The 20379-nt window shown below is 41.7% G+C and overlaps 1 protein-coding gene and 1 long non-coding RNA gene across 3 annotated transcripts in view; one reads left to right on the plus strand and one right to left on the minus strand.

Annotated features, from left to right (window-relative positions):
* znf423 (zinc finger protein 423) overlaps window positions 1-18878 on the plus strand; it is a 152307-nt gene extending 133429 nt beyond the window's left edge. For both annotated transcript variants that reach the window (XM_079621085.1, XM_079621086.1), the window contains exons 7-8: window positions 1166-1281; window positions 17701-18878. In XM_079621085.1, the coding sequence (XP_079477211.1) occupies window positions 1166-1281; window positions 17701-17730 (146 nt within the window). In that variant the 3' untranslated portion in view covers window positions 17731-18878. The remainder of the gene's footprint in view (window positions 1-1165; window positions 1282-17700) is intronic.
* On the minus strand, window positions 6766-20360 carry LOC307003030. Its single transcript, XR_013798609.1, has 4 exons — window positions 20250-20360; window positions 19833-19937; window positions 7826-7889; window positions 6766-7661 (listed from the first exon to the last, which is right to left on the minus strand). It is a non-coding gene; the product is annotated as an uncharacterized lncRNA (long non-coding RNA).
* Window positions 20361-20379: the final 19 nt, after the last annotated feature.

The following is a 20379-nucleotide window of genomic DNA, read 5'->3' on the forward strand; positions in this document are numbered from 1 at the left end:
TTGACGTAAGAGGATCCATTGGTGAGGGAGTGTGTGTGTTCAGGAGAGGAGAGGTCAGAGAATAAAGGGCAGGTTTATAGAAAGTCTGTGTAATCCGCTCTCACTCTCCAGGGTAGGACCCTCCGCGTACGTGTGCATTTAGTTAAACAGGCCTAGTGTGTGTGCTTCTCCTCGCACTAAGTTTGAAAGTCACTTTGAAATGTTTGTCAGCTAACCTTTGGGAATCAGAAATCATTACTTGAGCTTGTCAACATCAAAGACCAGTGTTGGAGGCCAAATCGTCCCCAGCACTGCAACACACCGATCTCCAGATAATTATGCACTCTTTTTTATTCAATTCATCTCTTTCTTCCTTCACCCATTCCTTATTTCTCTTCTTCCAGTTCCATCTTCATCTATATTCACTGTACATTCACATTCACTCCTCTATTCATCCTTCTCTCCACCCCTCTGATCAAATTATTTGTTCTTTCGCCTTGTCCGTCCCTTTGTCTCCCTCTCTCTCTTCCTCCTTGCGGATTAGTTCTCCGTTTTTCTTTCACCTTTACCGAGTTGTTTGGCTACACCACGTTCTCTTCCCCCTTTCCTCCCTTACAGGTACGCAGTCCTCTTTTAAACTTTAACACTATTCCTGTGTGGCTCATGAATAAGTAAGCGGATGCCTTCTCCTCCAGGGACGCTCAATAATTCATAGTCTCCACACACAGCAAACTTAAGTTTACTGAAACAAAAAAAACAAAAAAAAATACACGAACGGAATTTAAAAACCCGAGGATAGAGGAATGATTTATTGATAAATATCACAAGGTCTGGTGGGGATACTTTAGTCTGTCTCTGTCTCTCCCTCCATCTCCGGCTGTCATCCCCTGCTCTCCGATAAAGAGAGTTTGAGAGCTTTTCATTTGAGAACGTCCCCTCCCCCTTCCACTTTCTTCAGTGTCGACACATTGTCTCAAATCCAAAAAATTCATTATTTTTCTTCTCCCTCTTCTACCCAAAGCGTGAAAGTTGGTAGTCATGGATTTTTCTTTTTTTTTTAATTTCTCACTCAGGATTAGTTCTTAATCGAATCAGCTATTTTCACAGTCAATTCGCCATACACTCTTGGGTAAAGCGTTTCAGCCAATCGTTTGACTGCTGTTTCCCTTCTGTCTTTTCCCCCCAGTGTTTGTTCAGGCCAATAAGCTGCAGCAGCACATCTTTGCCGTCCACGGACAGGAGGACAAGATATACGACTGCTCCCAGTGTCCGCAGAAGTTCTTCTTCCAAACTGAGCTCCAGGTGAGTAATGCAGAATCACATGGCAGTTCAACAAAAGCATGTTCTGGAATATGACTCCAAAATTTATTTTTGCCACATTTACTGGCCATTCGTTTTTTTTCCCTTTTTTTCATTCACTGTCAACAATATTTCATGTGTCACCGCATGGTGTCCTGGATAAACAAAAAGGTTGTATTACTAAAGCTTCAAATGCAAAATTTTCTATTTGCGCAAATTTGCGCACGTCACTTCACTATCAACAAGTATCAAAATATTGCTCTTACAATTCGATGTAAACCATGCATTGATACAGTTCCTGATACACTTACTCACAAGTAACTCTTTACTTTCCAAAGCCAATCTGAATTGTAATGATAAGAAAAACTTGAATCTAGAAACGGCTATGTAAGAAAAATATTTGTGCTGTGATAGACCAGTCAGAATGAAATATTCCAGGAAGCCATGTAAGAACCTCTGATGTTCATGTTTGAATGTTTTCTAATCGTATTTTGTGTCACATGTGCAATGAATCTCCTTGTGGTAGCAAAATGTGTATCTGCTTTGTGACGTTTGTAATATTGTATTCTGTAGTCAATCTCAGTTAGTCCTGATAGACACAGATGTGACACAGATCACAGCTAATAAGGGAATTAAAGGGGAAAACAAGGTGCATCCTCAAGCCAGTAACGATTAGACCCATTACTCTGCAAATCAATCACACCACCTGCTGTGACTGCTGGAACTCACATTCATCTACACACACACACAGACACACACGCATGCATGCACGCACCACCAGGGTAGACAACTGGGAATGCTGTCCCAGGCCCACTCTTGCTACATTTGCAATGCATATACAAAAACAGACTGTCATAGGCATAGTTCATAGACATTGTGAATACACACACATTAGTACAGTGTAAACTAGTATAGTGGAAACTCTCGGTTTAGAAATAAAAACAATGTTAAATGCAAATAAATACATATATTGCAACAATTTTAATGCATTTATCATTTTTATTTGAAAGGTTTTCTGTTTTCTTAATTTTGTACTTTAACTCTTTTGGTGCTGTGTTGATCACATCTTGTGTAAAATCAAACAAAACCAGTTTAGAAGAACCACTGCACAGCTAAGCACTATATATGAAGGAATGTACACTAATCACAGTTCCGATGGCCTTGAGCAGTTAGAGATACTGTACAGACAACTGTATGCCCTACAGGTTCACGCTCAAGTTCACAGCACAATCTGATGTCTGACAGCTCATCAAAAGCCGTTTGGCTACTGTAACAATAACACACTTTGTCCACTTGACATTATTCCTTTCCGGATGAGTCTCTGTTTCTTTTTTTTTTTTCCTTTTTCATTCTCTTTCTTTTTGTCTTTGTTCTGTATCTGTTTCTCTTTCTGTCTCTTCTACTGTGATAGGTATAGTCTTTCTCTCTCTTTTACTGAATCCTTTATCTGAGTTCCCTGAGGGAGGCCCTGAACCCCTCCACTCTGAGACTGACACACACACATATAGTCTTTAGTGAGCAAGCACTACCACACACGTTTACAAAGTGCTGTACACTTTTTGGTAGAACTTTTTTTTTTTTACACTGTGGTACCCAACATCCCGTTCCTTTTGACATGACTGTATGCCTTGACGTACACTGACAGCGATTTAATCCTTAACTTTGTTTCATCGCCAACGTTCGCTATTGCTCATGTTGTCTCAAATCACTTCTTATTGAAAATTATTGACTTCTAGTCAGTTTGTCACTGCTAATCGCTGTTGATGTTAACACACTTTAAGTATTATTCTTTTTTAAATGCTTTAAAAAAATAAACAGCCTTTATTGACAGTGTTTGGTACCACAATGCAGTCTGGCTCTTTGTTGGTCGGGAGTTTTGTGTCTTCATTGCCCAACAAAAAGATGTTTTTTGTATAGAAATACAGACATTCTAGTGGCTATGGTTGGTTTTAAGCACCTCTGGATGTTCCTGGCCCGTGGTAATGATTCCCGTAGGAAGCAGACATGGCAGAGCAGTGAGACACATCTGCTGACTCAAGTTTAGCTGGAGATATCACAGAGCTATGAGGTGAAAAATAGTATCAATTTTAGCACCAACTCAAATGCAGACATCTCAGCCAAGCCTAAGGGCCAGGCAGGATTTAAATCTCTCTCACACACACACACACACACACACACACACACACACACACACACACACACACACACACACACACACACACACACACACACACACACACACACACACACACACTTTCCTCCCACTCAGTCCCTTCTAAAGGGCTAGAACTAAATGTGCTGGTTAAAAAAGTTACTGCTAACCGGTTAATTCCCCTTTAGGGACTCGTCTTTAGTGGTGCAACACTCTGATAGTATCAGCGCTGTATTCAGTATTGTTGAAGAAATTTTATGACCATTTTTGGAGATATTCTTGGATTGGAGTATTGAGTATTGGAGTGAACCAAATGTAATGTAGTTTAAGATACTGTAGTTGTGATTGTTGCCTTATGAGCACTCTCATTTGCATTAAAATGTGGTCATATATACCTTTTCTCTGCAAAATTTCACAGGCAAAATCTAGTCACTTCCACGTAATCTGGAACTTCGCACAAGGATGAAACATTTCCTCACACAGATTCTTAATGTTTTTCACAGGAAATTGCCATGTAGACAATGGACCTTTTTTGCAATAACGTGACCGCACCTTTAGTGTTGGAACCTTGCAGTTAGCCGACATGCCCCAACTAAAATGTGCTAAACTAACAGTTATCTTAATGTACTTCTGCTTCTGTAATTGCGTGTAGTTGGTATTGGTCAGAAAGGAAAGTTTTTGCTGTTGGAGCCTAGCGGTTCTGTACAAGGCTTTAGTTTGATGCTAAACCCGGTTCGTTCCTGACATCATTTTAAACCCTTTATAATTCCCTCTTCCAGGAAATTCCTTCCTAGCAAATAAATAACCTGTAACCAAAAAAATTCATTTTATTACTCATTGTGCACAGCTGGCTAGATTCTCACTCAGGTATTATAAAAATCTAGACCAGAAGTTTTGTATTGTATGGAACGCCGTCCTTAGGGCAGTGCAATTGGTGCGACTGCACCGGGCCCTGCGCTTAAGGGAGCCAGGCTGCGAACGGACCGAGGGGAACCCTGATTCCACTAACTCGCACTGAGCCCCATCCCAGGCTTGGTACATTCCAAATCGTAAAGTATGTACTAACCCAAACCTGATAGTTGTCCGGTTCCTGTTAGGCTCGGCTTAGGTAGCAGAGCTTTAGGTGTGAGTTTGAACCTTTCATCATTTTCCGATAGTATTTTTATTGTGGCATAAGTGGAAAACATAAAGGCCAAACGTGAATTATAAAATATGTCTGCTGAAAACGTAACAATAATGTTAATATATTGTTGCTAGGTCAGTGGCAGTATATGGAGGCGATTGTTTCTCTCTCGGCCTCTCTCTCTGTGCTGATTATGGGGCAGACAGATTGAGTAGGGGGAGGACTGTGAATAACTCAGCCCACAGTGGCTGCCACGGGGCCGCTGGGGTCAGCTGCATCCTGCCCTAGACCAAGTTACATTCATCTTTGTGAGCTATGGGCCACCATTCCTGCAGCCACCTCCAGTGCCCGCCTGTGTGTGTTGGTGGGTGGGTCTTCATAAGTAGCAGGGAGTGAGGTTAATAGCTTACTCAGGTCCATGACTTAATATTTTAGGGGCTTGGGGGGTGTGACCTAAATCTCCTGCATGGCTCAAACACCCCACCCCTCCACGTGAGCCCCCGGCCGCGGCGTGACAGTGATATAAGGCCGGCGGCGCTGGGCATATGGCCGGTCAGTCCATTTAGCAGCAGGGGGAGCACTGGACCCTGTCGGTCACTGTCTGCCTCACCCTGAGGCCGGCCAACCGAGATACTTTCACCAGCCCATGGCTCAGCGGGCGCGTCCCATCACTCCCATCCGCTCCGTCCCCCCGCATCCACTCCAGGCCCACCTGAGCGGTGACGGCGGTGAGGAATAGAGCAGTCAGCCTCCGTTCCAAAGTCCGGGTTTTACCATGCTCCTGGCCAGGTGAAATGAGACTTGAACTTGTGTGTATGTTGTTAACAAGACTGAATGGATGGACGGGCATGGCCTGTGTGCCCTACCCAGCATGCCCTCCCAGTGCGGTCCCACTCTGAGTTAATCCTCGCCTTCCCATGAGCCTTCGCAAGACACGTTACTGTATCATCCCCCTCTCCCTTATGGCAAACTTTGCTTCCATCCTTTATCTTGTCTCTAATTCTTTCTCACGTTCGCACTCCCACCAACTCCCTCCCTTCCTCAAACTGTTTCCAACTCTCTCTCTCATTCGCCTTTTTATGTCTCTCATTCTTTCTCCCTTTCCCATTTTCTTTTTTCTAGCTCCCAGAAGAGCCAGCCCCCATGCATATTTTAGCCCCTCTGTGTTGCCCCCACCCACCCCTCTCTCTCCCTCTTTCCTTTCTGCCTCTCCCTGGTGCCCCATAAATAGTGCAGATGTAAGCTGGTAAATAAGTGATGCTTCGCCCCGATCAGCGCAGCTAGACCTACTCTGCTGGATCCTCCACTCCTTTGTTAGAAACTTCAGAGACTTTTTGTGTGAGCAAGTGTGTGTGTGTAGATTTTCTTTCAGTTGTTATTTTGTTTCCCCAGGTGAACTCCCAACCGCCCACCCTTCGGCCCTTCCATAGGCACTGCTGTCACTCTCTGACAGCACGCCTCATTTTTACACACTACCGGTTCTGATTGAGCCCTCCAGGGGGCGCCGCATTCCCCCCATGCCCTGTATCCCTTCCCCGCTGGCATGTGTGTGCGCACGTGGGTGTATGGTATTTCCTTTAGCGCTGGTTAATATTTAACCATACTCAGCAGTTTGGATGGATCGGTGAGTGTGTGTGTGTGAGAATGAAGGAAGGAGGGGGGTCTTTGCACTTGTTTGTTTGTTGATGCCTCCTTGTCTCCCTCCCCCCCTTGACATTGCGAAAGTGTTGAATATTTGAGGGCTGTGAGTTCTCATACAGCACTAAGTGGAGTGATGTAAGGAGGCTGCGTTCATAGGAGCGCACACACGCACTCGCTTTCTCACACACTTTCCATTTTTCACAGAGGTGGAGAAAGAGCTTATATGATATAGAACTACAATTCATATTCTGTATTGCACTTTTTGGAGATGAGGTAGACAGTTTCTCAACCTCTACAATTATTGGTCATATTTCGGGTTACAGGTTTGTTCAAATCCCTAACCCTAAGTATTTTAAGGTTACATTTTTACATTTTAGGGTCAGAATTTTCTTCTTTTATTATTCAATAAGGATTAATTAAACTGATCAAAAGTGACAGTAAAGACTTTTACTTTAGCAAAAAAATATATTTCAAAATAATAAATTATGTTCTTTTGAACTTTTTATTCATCAGAGAATCCTGAAAACAATGTATCAGTTTTTACAAAAAATTAAGCAGCACAACTGTTTTCAACATTGATAATAAGAAGAAATGTTTATTAAGCACCAAATCAGCACATTAAAAATGATTTCTGAAGGATCATGTGACACTGAAGAGTAATGGCTGCAGAAAATTCGGCTTTGCCATCACAAGAAGAAAATGACATATTAAAGTAAGATGAGACTTCTTTCAAAAACATTAAAAAAAATTCGTACCAAGTTTTGAACAATGATATATATGAAATATAGACAAAATAAAAAGCAATACACACATCAATATGCTAATAAAAGAAGCAACAACATACTGCTAAAAACACAAATTCAAATGGCTAGGACCACTGACATTTTCTACAGAATATGTCAAATCTGGCTTAAACTAGAATTAACATTAGCATATGATCAAATGGGCACATTTTTACTCATATAGGCTAACCCACATTAAGCAAATCAGAGAGTTAAGAATTGTAGAAGCTCCAAAAACATTCATAGAATCTGTTCCATTATGTGTCAAATTAGAATCATAATGTACATGGAGAGTTTGTCTGGTGTGCTTTGAATCTGGTTTTGTGTGCTGTAGATATTGATATAGGTTTCTATTGTGATGCTCAATTTTATTAGTGCCAGTGTGTGTGCGTGTCCCAGCTGCCCTTGCGTCTGGAGTGGCAATGTACGTTATTAGAATGGGGATCTGGAGGGCTCTCTTCAGAGCCCTAACCCCAACACACGCACACACACATGCCTACAGCGCCTCAAATCCACCTTACCTGCTACTGATTGGCTGGCTGGTGGAGGGGTTGTCAGGGGACTGCAGTATAGTGTCTCCAGCTAAAGATATGAGCCCTGTGTTTAGAACAGCTCCCTCTCGAAGACCACGACATCCGAGAGCCTTCTGACATGAAGAGTCCCAGGTCTCGTATCTCTCCAATGGCTTTAGTGCCATGATATGAGAACACGAAAAATAGGAAATGTAGCCAAGAGTTAATAATGAACTAATGAAACCACTTGCTAATGCATTCCGTTATGTAAGTATGTAGGAAGTTAGCATACCAAACAGGAGCATGTAAGAAGTGTGTCATGGTGTTACGAACTTACATTGCCACGCTGTTTTTGATTGAAATTCTCCTGGCGGTGGGTGGCTGGTGGACGTTGGAGTAAACTAGAATCGGAGAGAACATGTTTAAGTTGTTTACCTGTTTGCATTTGTTTTGTTGCTCTGCCCTTGCTGAGACGAAGATTCAAACAAAGCTCCGGCCTGGCGAATTCAAATCAAAAGCACTCACCATGGGGCGGCACTAATCTTCAGAGTAAATCAACACATTCGCATTCATTTATTACAACGTGGGACATCGGTTTCGGCTGCGAGCGTGCACGTGCGTGTTTATGTTGAGATAAAAATGAAGTAAATGCCTTTTTGCAAATTTTCCAGTGAACCCACCCACACTCCTGATTCTGTCACGAAATACCCCTGCTTGGAACAATCTATAAAGTGGAGGAAAGAAGGGAGGAGGACGTGGAGGGAGAGAGAACTTCAGCGGGATGGCACATAGGGAGATATGGTGTCTGTGCTAAATTAAATAATTTGGGGACTGGCATGAGAGGGAGATGGAAAGGGAGAGAGGGAGGGGGGGTAAGGAAGAGCGAGGGGAAAAAAGAGAGATGTGTCCACTGGGATCACTATAAAGCGTTTTCTCATATCCGTCTCTCATGGTAGCCTGTTCCTTTAACGCACAGACAGAGCGAAGGATATGTTGAGACGCAACATGAGAGAAAGCGAGCTGAAATGAAAATGTGAAGACAACAGAAGAAGGAGGGGGTGTGTACAGCACATGCCCCAGTCAGATATGACAGTTGAGCAGGGTTGTGCTGTGGCGCTACAGCTCTGCACTGCGTGGTGTGTGTTGTTGTCTCGCGTGTGGGTTGCCAGCTCGGGACTGGAACTGTCGTGGCTGTGACAGTGACGTATGAGTCTAAGCGCTGTCGGTGAGATGACTCTCGCTGCTCGACACTCTCAACGCTCGACGCACACGCGTGCGCATGCACACTGAGCGCAGCTGTGATCTGGAGGGTTTGGGAACTGTGGATACTTCACTCTGTTTGCCTCGCTCATTAACATAGCATAACAGATGAGAAGACTTGATCTTAAAGGAATACTTCACCCAGAAAGGAAGATTCTGTCATTATTTACTCCCCCATGCTGCTCCAAAACTGTATGACGACAATATTTTTTTTGTCCGTGCAATGGAGACCAATGCTGTTTTAGACCCCATTGACTTTCATTGTATGGACAAAATCAGCTAAAACATTCTTCAAAATATCTTCTTTTTTGTTCCACGGAATAAAGAAACTCATTCAGGTTTGGAACAACATGAGGGTGAGCTATTGATGACTGAATTAACATTTTTATTTTAAGGTCAAAACTTATTCATTTAATTAAATCATTTCGATACATTTATTTAGATTTTTCAAAGTCCTTTAACTTTGTTTATTTCCAGGGTTAAATTCAAATTTACACGATTTTTAATTTTAGACATCATTCTTATAAGTTTTAAAGTAATAGTTTTTCCAAAAATGAAAATTCTTACATTATTTGCTCAATTCGTTACAAACCTGTATTACATCTTCTCTTTTTTGGGGGGGAGGAACACAGAGGATATTTTGAAAAATATCTGTGTTTTTTGTCCATGCAATGAAACTTACTGGTGTCCAATGTTGTTTTGGACCCCATTGACTTTCATTGTATGGAGAAAAACATTCTTCAAAAAGACGTGTTGCACTAAAATCCCAAGTAATGCTCCTTAATGTATATTAATCATCAAATGACAAATCCCTTACTTTCCACAAGGAACAAAGAGTGTGTGAGAGCGTGTCTGTGTGCACTGTGTTTCTGTCACATGACACCCTGTTTTTGAGTTCGATATGAACATATAAATTGTTTGTTGTGGCATGGTAAGACAGAACAGGACAAAATTGCAACTTCTTTGGTTTCAAGAAAGCTTCACTAATATTGGACTTCACTGGTGGAAAACATTTTAATGCTACAGAAATGTAGAATATGGCCTTTAAAAAGTTGTCTCTATTATTCTCTCCGACTCATTCTCTCTCTCTCTCTCTCTCTCTCTCTCTCTCTCTCTCTCTCTCTCTCTCTCTCTCTCTCTCTCTCTCTCTCTCTCTCTCTCTCTCTCTCTCTCTCTCTCTCTCTCTCTCTCTCTCTCTCTCTCTCTCTCTCTCTCTCTCTCTCTCTCTCTCTCTCTCTCTCTCTCTCTCTCTCTCTCTCTCTCTCTCTCTCTCTCTCTCTCTCTCTCTCTTAACACACAGAAACTGGTAGGGGTCTTTCTCAACCTGACACTTTGGTTCAGCAGCTGGAGTCTGACAGCACACTCTATAAATCACACAGCTCTGACAGCACACCTCACACACTCTCCTATTCTCTTTTCCTCCTCGATCTCACTCGCACTCTGCCTGCTAGGCTCACATATCGTTGTGACAACAAAGTGTTGACATTGACTGGCTGTAGATAACACACACTAGCCCGTTCTCTCTCTCTCTCTCTGAACGCCGCATCGTTCACCGTGTTATGCGTTTTCTCTCTCTGTCTTAGTTTAGGGCTGCTTTGGAGTCAAAACCTCCTCCCTGAGGGGAATCAGGGAGGGTTTTAGTGAGGCTATGACATGGAAAGAGAGTGTGTGTACTTTGAGTGCATCTCTGAGTGGCAGAACACAGCTAGCGTAGCGTAGCCTAGTGTTAGCCTAGCGCAGTGCTATCACCCATGACACGGCTCTACTGAGGCCACCGAGCTCATCTAACATTCGAACCTCCACACTTCACAGATCTCACGAAAGCACAACTGTGTGTGCATGTCCGTCTGGGTGTGTGCATGCATGCGTGTGTTGTTTTGTGAATGTAGCCTGTCTTTATGTCTGCACATTGTTGTTTGATGCCTGCAGTATGTGTGAAATTTTATATTAGAGACTACTTCCAAAAAAGAAATGTACTATGTTAACCATAGTTTTGTCAAAATACACATATTAATCATAGTTAATCAATATGAACTGTGGTAAATTGTGGTAAAAATATTTTCAACTCATTTTACTTTCATAATACAATGTTTTTTGAGTGAAAATGATAACCGGATAAAATCATAGGACAACAATTTATCCATCAGGAATTGATTGCCTCATGAAAAATGAATGTCACTTATGCTGCATTTATTTGATCGAAAAACAGAAACCATAATATTCTAAAATACTAAAATAAAAAAATACAATTATATTAATACCATTAGTATAATTAAATATATAGTTAAATATAATTAGTTGCACAGTGAAGCTGGCCGTGACAACCACAAATTATTGTTGCGATGGTACATTTTGATAAGGGTCTGTCTGTATGCCAGTCATGTGCTGCTATTTGATGCCTGGAGAACGTGTCAAATGTTATATTAAACACAGCCGACAGCATATGTTGACTTTTAGAACCAGCTCTACTCTGTTGCCGAAGATTACATCATCAGTTGCTTATGTACATCATCACTGTATAATTAATCCCCTGTACATTTAGTATTTATTTGGCAACCTGGTGCTTGACAGAGATGTACCAATGTCAGATATACAGTATGTATGAGTGTAAACAGAGCATGTGTGATGGTGAGGCGTGTATGTGCGCGCGTGTGCGTGCGTCTGTGTGCGTGTGTGTGTGTGCGCGCGTGCGTGTATGTGATGAATGTGAAGAAGCTGCTCTGGAGCACGGAGGTCAGAGGAGGTCAGTCATAGTGGAATCACTCCCTCCGCTCCTTTCAAAGAGAACAAAATGACAAAACTGATTTTGACTGATATCACCTGGATTTCTCTCTCTCTATGAGGCATTATGCTCAAGGCATAAAGTTTTTGAAACCAAATAGACCGCAAATGAAAGTGTGAACATGTGTTTATATATATATATATATATATATAAACTGATTTGAATTCATTGCCTGATTCGAACTTGCATCGTCCACATGAACACCTTGGCTCAATATGGGTGCTTATCACTAGACTATCCATCATAAGCATATTTGTTTACATTTTTGTTCATTGTGATTCACACATAATACGCCTCCAGTCCTGGTCAGGCCAGAAAGGGGAAAGCAGTTGGACAGTGATGTGGGTGTAGTGCACTTCAGTACAACAGGACGTGTTTGCAGGGAAGGTGCTAAATTCAGGGACAGTCACTCTCTGGGTGGAGAAAGGTGTGAGTAGGTGGGAAGAGGGGAGAGATGAGGGAATCCAGGGGCAGGGCAGGGGGGCATTTATTTGTAGCACACTCCCAAGTGAGTTTCCTGTCTCTGGGAGGTGAGAGCTGGGAGCATATGAAGCTTTAAGACAGCCCATCTGCTAGTCTCCGGCCATTGGAAGACTGTCAAGCAGGTCTAAAAATAAGCTACTCTAAAGTGCACCAAGCGGCAAAGGTGATTTTTCATTTTGTGTTAAAAACGGAGCAGAGAGGGACAGCCTTGCGTCCTAAGAGCAAAGCTGCGCTTGCTATCTCCACCACCTCTCTCTCTCTTTCTCTCATACTCATTCATGATCTCTCTTCCTCTTTTGAGAACTTTACTCTCTCTCTTTCTTTCTCATTCATGCTCCACCTCCCTCTCTAAACCCCCTTCTCGTCTTTTTCTCTGTCCCATGTCTTTCTATCAGCTTCAATATTTCCTCTCCCTGTCTACGTTTAGCCATACAGACAGTAGACAGACTAAGAGCACTTTATAAAGCCGATAGCAGACACACTGTCTGTTCAATTGTGTGTGAGCAAGCATCTGGATACAGTAGTACTGTGAGTACCAAGTGGCTCTATTATATTATGTACTACATTCTAGAAGTGTGTGTGCTTGCGTGCGTGCTTGTGTGTGATCACAGGTATATCGACTATTTCGTGTTTTTTGCATTTTACAGCTTCATACAATTAGAGTTTGAGCGATCTTCTCTGTTTTTTGTACTCGGTTACCAGAATTTCATATTTCAATTTCAAATATATAATATATACAAAATTTATGTCATACAATATATAGTATATATATTGTATATTAAAAAAAAGCATTTTTATTATATAAATATATCATGTAATTTCAGTTCTGAATCATGTAGCACAGGACACATATGCCTTTTTTTGTGTTTTAACTGGGTAGCGGCTGCTTTGCACTGTTCTGAGCTCAGCTCATAGACGTCAGTAATTCCAAAGAATCCTGTTACGAAAAACAGTTTACTGACAGAACGGCCACCCTCTCCAACAACACTTTCTCTCTCTCTCGCTCTGTTCGCTCTTGCAGAACGAGCCAACACATTAGAGTTTCACTGACACTGCACCGTCCCCAGGGGGCACCACAGAGCCGGGAGCCAGGGGCCCTGCGGCACACACACGCTCGCGCACACGAACAGCCCTGATTGAAAGTGACATGACAGCCGCTCGGTCCGGCTGTATGTGCATGCTCTGTGTGTGAAAAGAGGCTGTGTAGGGAAACGTAGATTTGATTTTCCTTTATCTTTATCTCCCCACCGCCTCCCCCTTCTCTCTCTCCCCCTCCTCACCCCCCCTCGGTGAGTGCAGCAGTCTCGCAGTCACTGCATCAGTAATGTGACTGGGCCATATTTCCCAGGAGTGCACAGCTCCGCAGGATTTAGCCTCTCTTTTATAACCAGTTTAGGAAAACAATGACAGCGTAGATATTGACTGAGCTCGCAGGGGCTGTTCTGCCCACCGAACAGCCTCCCCCCGCTCCGTCGCCAAGCCAAGGGGGGAAAGGGATAGGGCGCTGTTCCGTGCATTACGCCATGCCCTCTTCACGTCGCTGCGATTGAAGGTCCGCTCTGTGGAGGTGTGTGTCACGACGAATAAACCTACAACGAGCTCCTAAAACTGAGCTTGAAATCCAGAGGAAGTCGTCCCATTTCCGTCACAACAAAGGTGCATGACCTGTGAGCGAGCCTTCAGCATGTTTGCAAGCTCTTCAAGTTCTCGTACAAAAGTATAGCGGTATGCAACTGATTCGACAGTTCGTGCGCAGGTTTTGGCGCATTCAGTCGCTGCTCTTCCGCGACTGTTTAAACAGCCTCCATCTGCGTTGCCCAGCTCTCTCGCTCTAACTTCCACCCCTTCAAGAATATATCAATTACAGCTGCATTGCACTGATGTCATATTGCGAGTCATTATCAGATTCAGAGACACACACCATTCCGGCGATCGATCGCCTGCGGCTTAATCAATAGCGCTGCCCCCGACAACGCGCTCGGATGAAGAGAACAAACTGCGACCGGCCTGAAAATGTGTTTGTTCCAACACACTGATTAACTAATTTAAACAAGTGTTGCTGGTTTGATCGCCCACACATCAGCTGCCATCTTTCAAGAGAGATATCGGAGCGATGGAAATAGATGTGTTGGGGTGTGTGTGTGTGCGAGCTGGGCAGCTGAAACTCAACAGTGTGTAGCATTTATAAGGGTGTGTGTGATTAGACGGAGCAGATGTATGATACCACAGTGGCTCTTCTATGCCAGAGATAATGAAATAAGCTGAGCGATGGATGTTGATTGTGGCTAGTGGCCGTGTGTGTGTTACGTACAAAGGCATGTGTGCGCTGGGGAGTCTGAGCACATGTCTTTTGTTTTAGTGAAGTGAGGGATCTATGTGTGTGTGTATGAAGGAGGTTGTGTACTGTATGTTAGGTCGGGCTCCCCGCACCCTTCCAGTCCTACTGTGCCGTTTCCATCAGGCCACTGCAGTGCTGGTGTAACCCTAGACCCCAGGGAACAACACTGCCTCTCTGTCCCTCCACCTCCAAATCAATACAGCTCCACACAGTCCTGACAACCTGGGGGAGACCATACAGACACACACACACACGCGCACACACACACACTCACACACATACTCCCTTTCTCTGTAACTGATGCATACACTCTAGTCCAAACTTGGTCTTTTTATATAAACTACCAGTCAAAAGTTTTGGATCTTTAAGATTTTTTATGTTTTTAAAAGAAGTCTCTTCTGCTCACCAAGGCTGCATTTATTTGATAAAACAACAACAAAAAAACAGTAATATTATGAAATGTTATTACAATGTAAAACAGTTGTTTTCTATGTAAAGATAATGTGTAATTTATTCCTGTGATCAGAGCTGAATTTTCAGCATCATTACTCCAGTCTTCAGTGTCACACGATTCTTTAAATGATTCTTTGTATTTGTATTAGTACAGATCCAAAACTTTTGACTGGTAGTGTATATAAATGTATATGTGTATATATGTATATATATATATATATATATATATATATATATATACACACACACACACACACACACACACACAATGCATTTGATTTATTTATATATGTATATATATATATATACAAATTAAATTATGTAATTTTATTTATTTAATAGATTTATATATTTTAGAGCCCTATATTTCCAGTGTAGACAGGAAATTAGGGGTTAGAGAGAGAGAACAGTATCGGGACATGACAGGTTAGACTTTAGCGAAGCTAAAACACTGTATCGACCAATCAGAATGTAGGACCGAAATGGTCGGTTTTACAGCGTGAAATACTTTATTCTTAATTTAAGACATCAAAAACAAATCACGAAGGCTTGAACAGTGACAGTATGGAATGAATTGAGATTAAATGACATGAGATTATTATTACTATTATTAGTGTTATTGTTTTTGTTGTTAAGATCATCAGCGTAAATGAAAAGATAGGCGACCCAGATGTTAATTTGGTCTCACGTTGAGCCGTGGTATCAGGTATATTCGTTTGGCTCTGCAGCAGGTGAAGATTGCGCTTGGAGAGGGATTGGCTTTGTGGGGAATAACTGATAATTGATTGAGCAGCAGCATATTCTCGGGGACTCGGCTAAGGCAGGTTTGGGTAAATTGGGTCGTTAGTTGCTCTTGACATGTGCACATGTGACAATGTGGGCAGGTACGCTGTATTGACTCATTGCTCATTGTCATGCGAGTCCCAGGATTATTTTCAGTCGCGTTTCACCGTGCTGTCGCTTTTTCCCGTTCCGTTTTGTTGTAATTCCAATATGTGAAACAGGTGCTTGGTGATGAGGACAAATGATTTGCAATATGTTTGGGTTTTGTCCGATATGCACCTCCATCTCGTTCTCCTCTCCGCCAGATCTCAGAGCGAGACATAGACAAGGCTGGCCTCTGCTGGAAGGGGGAAGGCAGCGCAGGCAGCGTAATGCAAAAGGAGAAGTGCTTTGCTCTCATAATGGGGTCAGTGGCTCCCAGAGAGATGCGTCTCCTCGCTCAAGAGCCCTCCTCGTGCGCGTCTCCTCTCTGTTCCATGCAGGAGGGGCGGGAAAAGAGAGAGAGAGAGAGGCCGGGATGGAAAGAGAAGGAGGACGTAAGACTCGCATCCCCTGACAGACTGCCATTGATTCGGTCTGGGGTTTTAAGACCCAGTGGTTTGGCCTTCCTCGGATGGAACTGCCCATCCCCTTTCGCCAGCAATCATTTGCAAAATATGTGCACTAAGATAAGAGGCCGAAGAATAAGAATAAGTATTTATCAACGAAAAACCATGTTTAATCCTTCAGATTTGTCTCCCCCTTTCCGTTTTTTTTTATATCGGGGCATAAAAACAGCCTATCTCTCTTGGAGAGATTAATCTTGGAAAGGAGCTTTGAGAGGGAAAGTGGGATGATTGCCGGCTCTTCTCTGGGAATTGGGTTTATGGTCCAGGGAAAAGCATGCGGAAAAGCAGAGCTGCCGAGAGACCGCGGCAACACAATAACCCTTTAGCCTGTGCATATCTGCTCGTGTTTAACCCTCACGCAACGGCTGATTGATCCGTTTATGTGATCACGGTTTTAGGTCATTCTTCTGTCCCCTTTACACTATTATGCCATCTTTTGTGCACATCTGTCCGTGTGATGCGTACGCCATACACTCTTCAAAATAAAGTGGTTTTTAATGGCGTTTATGGTTCTATGAAGAACCTTTAACATCCATGGAGACTTCTTTATAGTGGAAAAAGGATGCATTTCCACAATTGTTAATCTTGTAAATGTTGCATAGTTTTCATTAAAAAAAGTTACATTTATAACACTATGCTTTGTGATAATGTATACTGTATGTTACTGTATATTACCTTAACTATATAACTAGTCAACACTTCTGATAGGGCGTTTCTTCTACAATGGTACTTCTGACCAACATCTATTTTTTTCCTCTTTTTAAAAATCATGGATTGTTTATTTTGCTGTTTGAGTCAATTTGAACACAAAAGTAAAATTTCCGCTTCTCAGAACCCCAGAAATGTCAAACGGGTCCATTAAAATGTCCTTCACACTAAGATGTTTTTTATTTTATTTTAAGAACAGTTCACTAAAAGGTTCTTTGGGGAACCCAGAATGGTTGTTCTATGGCATCTCTGTGGAAAACCTTTATTTTTAAGAGTTGAATGTATTGCTGGAATTTGACACGCAATTGTTTACGGCTCCAACTTCACTTCAATACGGAGGGTTTTGATATGTGATTATAAATGTACGCTCTGTTCTCAGGAGTCCATAAAACGAAGGCTTCACAAGGCATTTTGCTGATTTAAAAGATTCATAAACATGGATCGAAGACTCCACAATAAACAAATCAGGGGTTTTGCATTAGAAACGGAGAACTCTAAATCAAACGTTGTGTTTTTCTGCCGGTACGGAAACGTGTGGGCGGATGAATGGGATCTCGAGTGCACATGTGCCCAATATTTAATGGGAGGGTGTGGAGAAGAAAGAAAACGGGAAGAAAGGAAGGTGTTCGCTCATGGCTCTGTCAAAGTGGGGCTGCTAGCCTTGAGATGGACGGACAGGCCTGGTGGGTAAATGGAACAAGAGATGGATAGAGGGAGAGAGCGAAGGAGACGGGTGGAGGTGTGGGCACGTAGCTTATTATTTCTCTCCTCATGTGTTCTCTTCTGTTCCCCTGCAGAACCACACACTGAGCCAGCACGCACAGTGAGACCGGGCCCCGCAGGACTCCCGGTTCAGCCTAGAACCCCGACCCAGGCCCGGTGGGGGAGGAACATTTCAACATCACAGCCAATCAAAGTGTCATTTGCTACTCACATGTAAAACTCTAACGATTCCGCCACCAGGCGCAGCTATTACGAACGGTGGGGAATGAATATTAATGGGATATGCTATTAAAAAAGAAAAGGAGAGAGAAAAAAAAGGAGATGGAGAGAAAAAGGTATTCTACGTGCAGTATTTTTTATCGTCCCTTCTTCCTGGTTGTGTGTTCTTTATTTTCTCCTCGTTTTCTTTTTGGTTTTTCTTGATTTTGGGGGACAAAAGATGAAAAAAATGGAAGGGAAAGACACCCTCTGCCTGATTTTAATCTCTAGAAATACATATCTTGTCCTCTGTTGCTTCATGTATCAAACTTCATACGTGCCAATTTTGTTCTTTTCAAGGCATATATTCTCAGCCCTCTTTATTTGTTGATTTATTTGTACCATTTATTTCTTGCAGTAAATAGGTACTTGTGCTGTGCTGTGATTGCTTGCCAGTCGTAATATTTTTCCTTTCTATTATTATTGTTATATATTTTCTTTTTTCTAATTACAGTAAAAAGACAAAAAACATATAAAGAAAAAAAGAAAAAACATAATGGTTTTGATTGGATTTTCCAGTACATGGGCCTTATGGATGTTGTAAAAATGAATATCTTTGATTTCAGTGCAACTGGATGATGTCTGCTTTTTAAATGTGAATTAACCAGATTGCAATAAACTAGTACAGTTGAAAATAAACAAATAAATAAATCATGAATAAAGGGAATCTGTGCATCTGAAGTGAGTGTTCTTTCGAAGTGCAGATAAAGCGTTTGGAAGCAGCTGAACTCCTCAGAGTGGCTCTGTTCCCCTGGCATTGTGTGAGCTCTATTCTTCTTGTCATGCTTTCTATTTAACAATAAATATCAGTGAGCTACAGTAATGCTGCTCATAAAACATACAGATAATGGGATTGACAATGATGAAAAAATGTGGACAGGTGTGAACGCAGTTTGTGTTTACATTCAATAATCATGCTGTTCAATATAAATATTTCTAGATGTTAATGTGGTTCCAGTTTATAATAAATATACAAATTCAAATCTACTATGATTCACTTGCAGAAGAGAAGATCATTGAGTCCATATTGTATCAGTAATCACCGTTTTACTCAAACCCGGATCCGTGCCTCTTTCATAGTGTTCAATTCAATGACTGCAGTAGGATCAGAATCAGAGTCTTTGCCAATTTTATATGTTTTACAACATTAACTTAATAAACATAAATGATCAGCAGTAGCAGCCACACTTATCCAGAGCAGACAGCATATTGTGGGATTATTATTGCACGGAACGTGACGTTTTGTGTCCTACTGATAACAACACTGCTCTCTGTCACAAGAGTTCAATTGTAAAATATGATGATCTGAAAGTCTGTCATTTCTACACTGCATTGGATTTATTTATCCAATTTTAAAGGAAAAGATTTATCATCTTGTATAAAAAAAGAAAAAGAAAAATCAGTTTCATAATGCAGAACTATATGATGATTGCAAATGTGTTATGTTTTCTTTTCGGTAAATAAGGAAAAACACAGCAGATGACTTAATGCTTGTGACTCGCCGAATAAGGACAGACACATCTATTTAAAGTAGTGTTTCTTCTTTTACCAGAGCAGTTTCTGCTTTAATTGCATCCATGTGTTTAAGCAGCTGGTTCGGCCGCTGAGTCTCATAACTTGAGCCGGACAGAAGGTCGGTACTGTTCCCAGAAATCAGCCATCGGAACGCATTGATACACTACAGGCCTCTGGGGGTCTCTGAAACGGTCCGCTTGGGAAACCGGGTTCAGCACACCATCTGAGTAACTCCTAAATACTTGGAAACTAGCATCTGATTTCACCCACAAATATCCAAGAGTATTGAAAGATGCCCTTAACTGGGCTTGTGTTTGACTTAAGTATATCAATGTAATGCAGTGAAACGTTTATTAAATCTGTGCTGTATTAAGAGTGTGTGGATTTTAAATGGTAAATGGAGATGTCCAAATGGGGCAAAAGGAAACTGTACCTTTGTATTTTGTGGTAGAATTATTTAAAATATTTGAGGATATGATTTAGCCAATCGTGTCCGTCTTTCCAGGGTTTTACACAGTCTCTCAGCATCCCACGGACTCTAAATATGAAAAGATAGATTTTCTCTAAAACACTTTATAATTACTTTCATTTGGAAAATTCACCAACATTATATAATGCTAAACAGATTAGCTAGCAAGTCTTCTCAATAACATGTAAGCAATGTATGTGCTATGTATACAATAAATATTTTTGTGACATACTGTTATACATTATATATATTAAAATGTTTTTGTTTGTTTTGTTTTGTTACTTTATATACAGTAATATTATCAATTGTATTATTACTTTACGAGTGTCTCTCAACAACATAATCAAACACATTAACATAAACATGAGATAACATGATTACCTTATCTGTTTCTTATCAACAGGTAGAACAGTAGTCGTGTGTACTTAAACAATTTAGCTTCAAGAGACGCTTGTTTCCCTTATCAGCGTCCCAAAGTCTTGTGATAGACTCGCATGAGCTGTTAGGGACC

This window comes from Phoxinus phoxinus (genome assembly GCF_949152265.1).
Source record: "Phoxinus phoxinus genome assembly, chromosome: 8".
Lineage (NCBI taxonomy): Eukaryota > Metazoa > Chordata > Actinopteri > Cypriniformes > Leuciscidae > Phoxinus > Phoxinus phoxinus.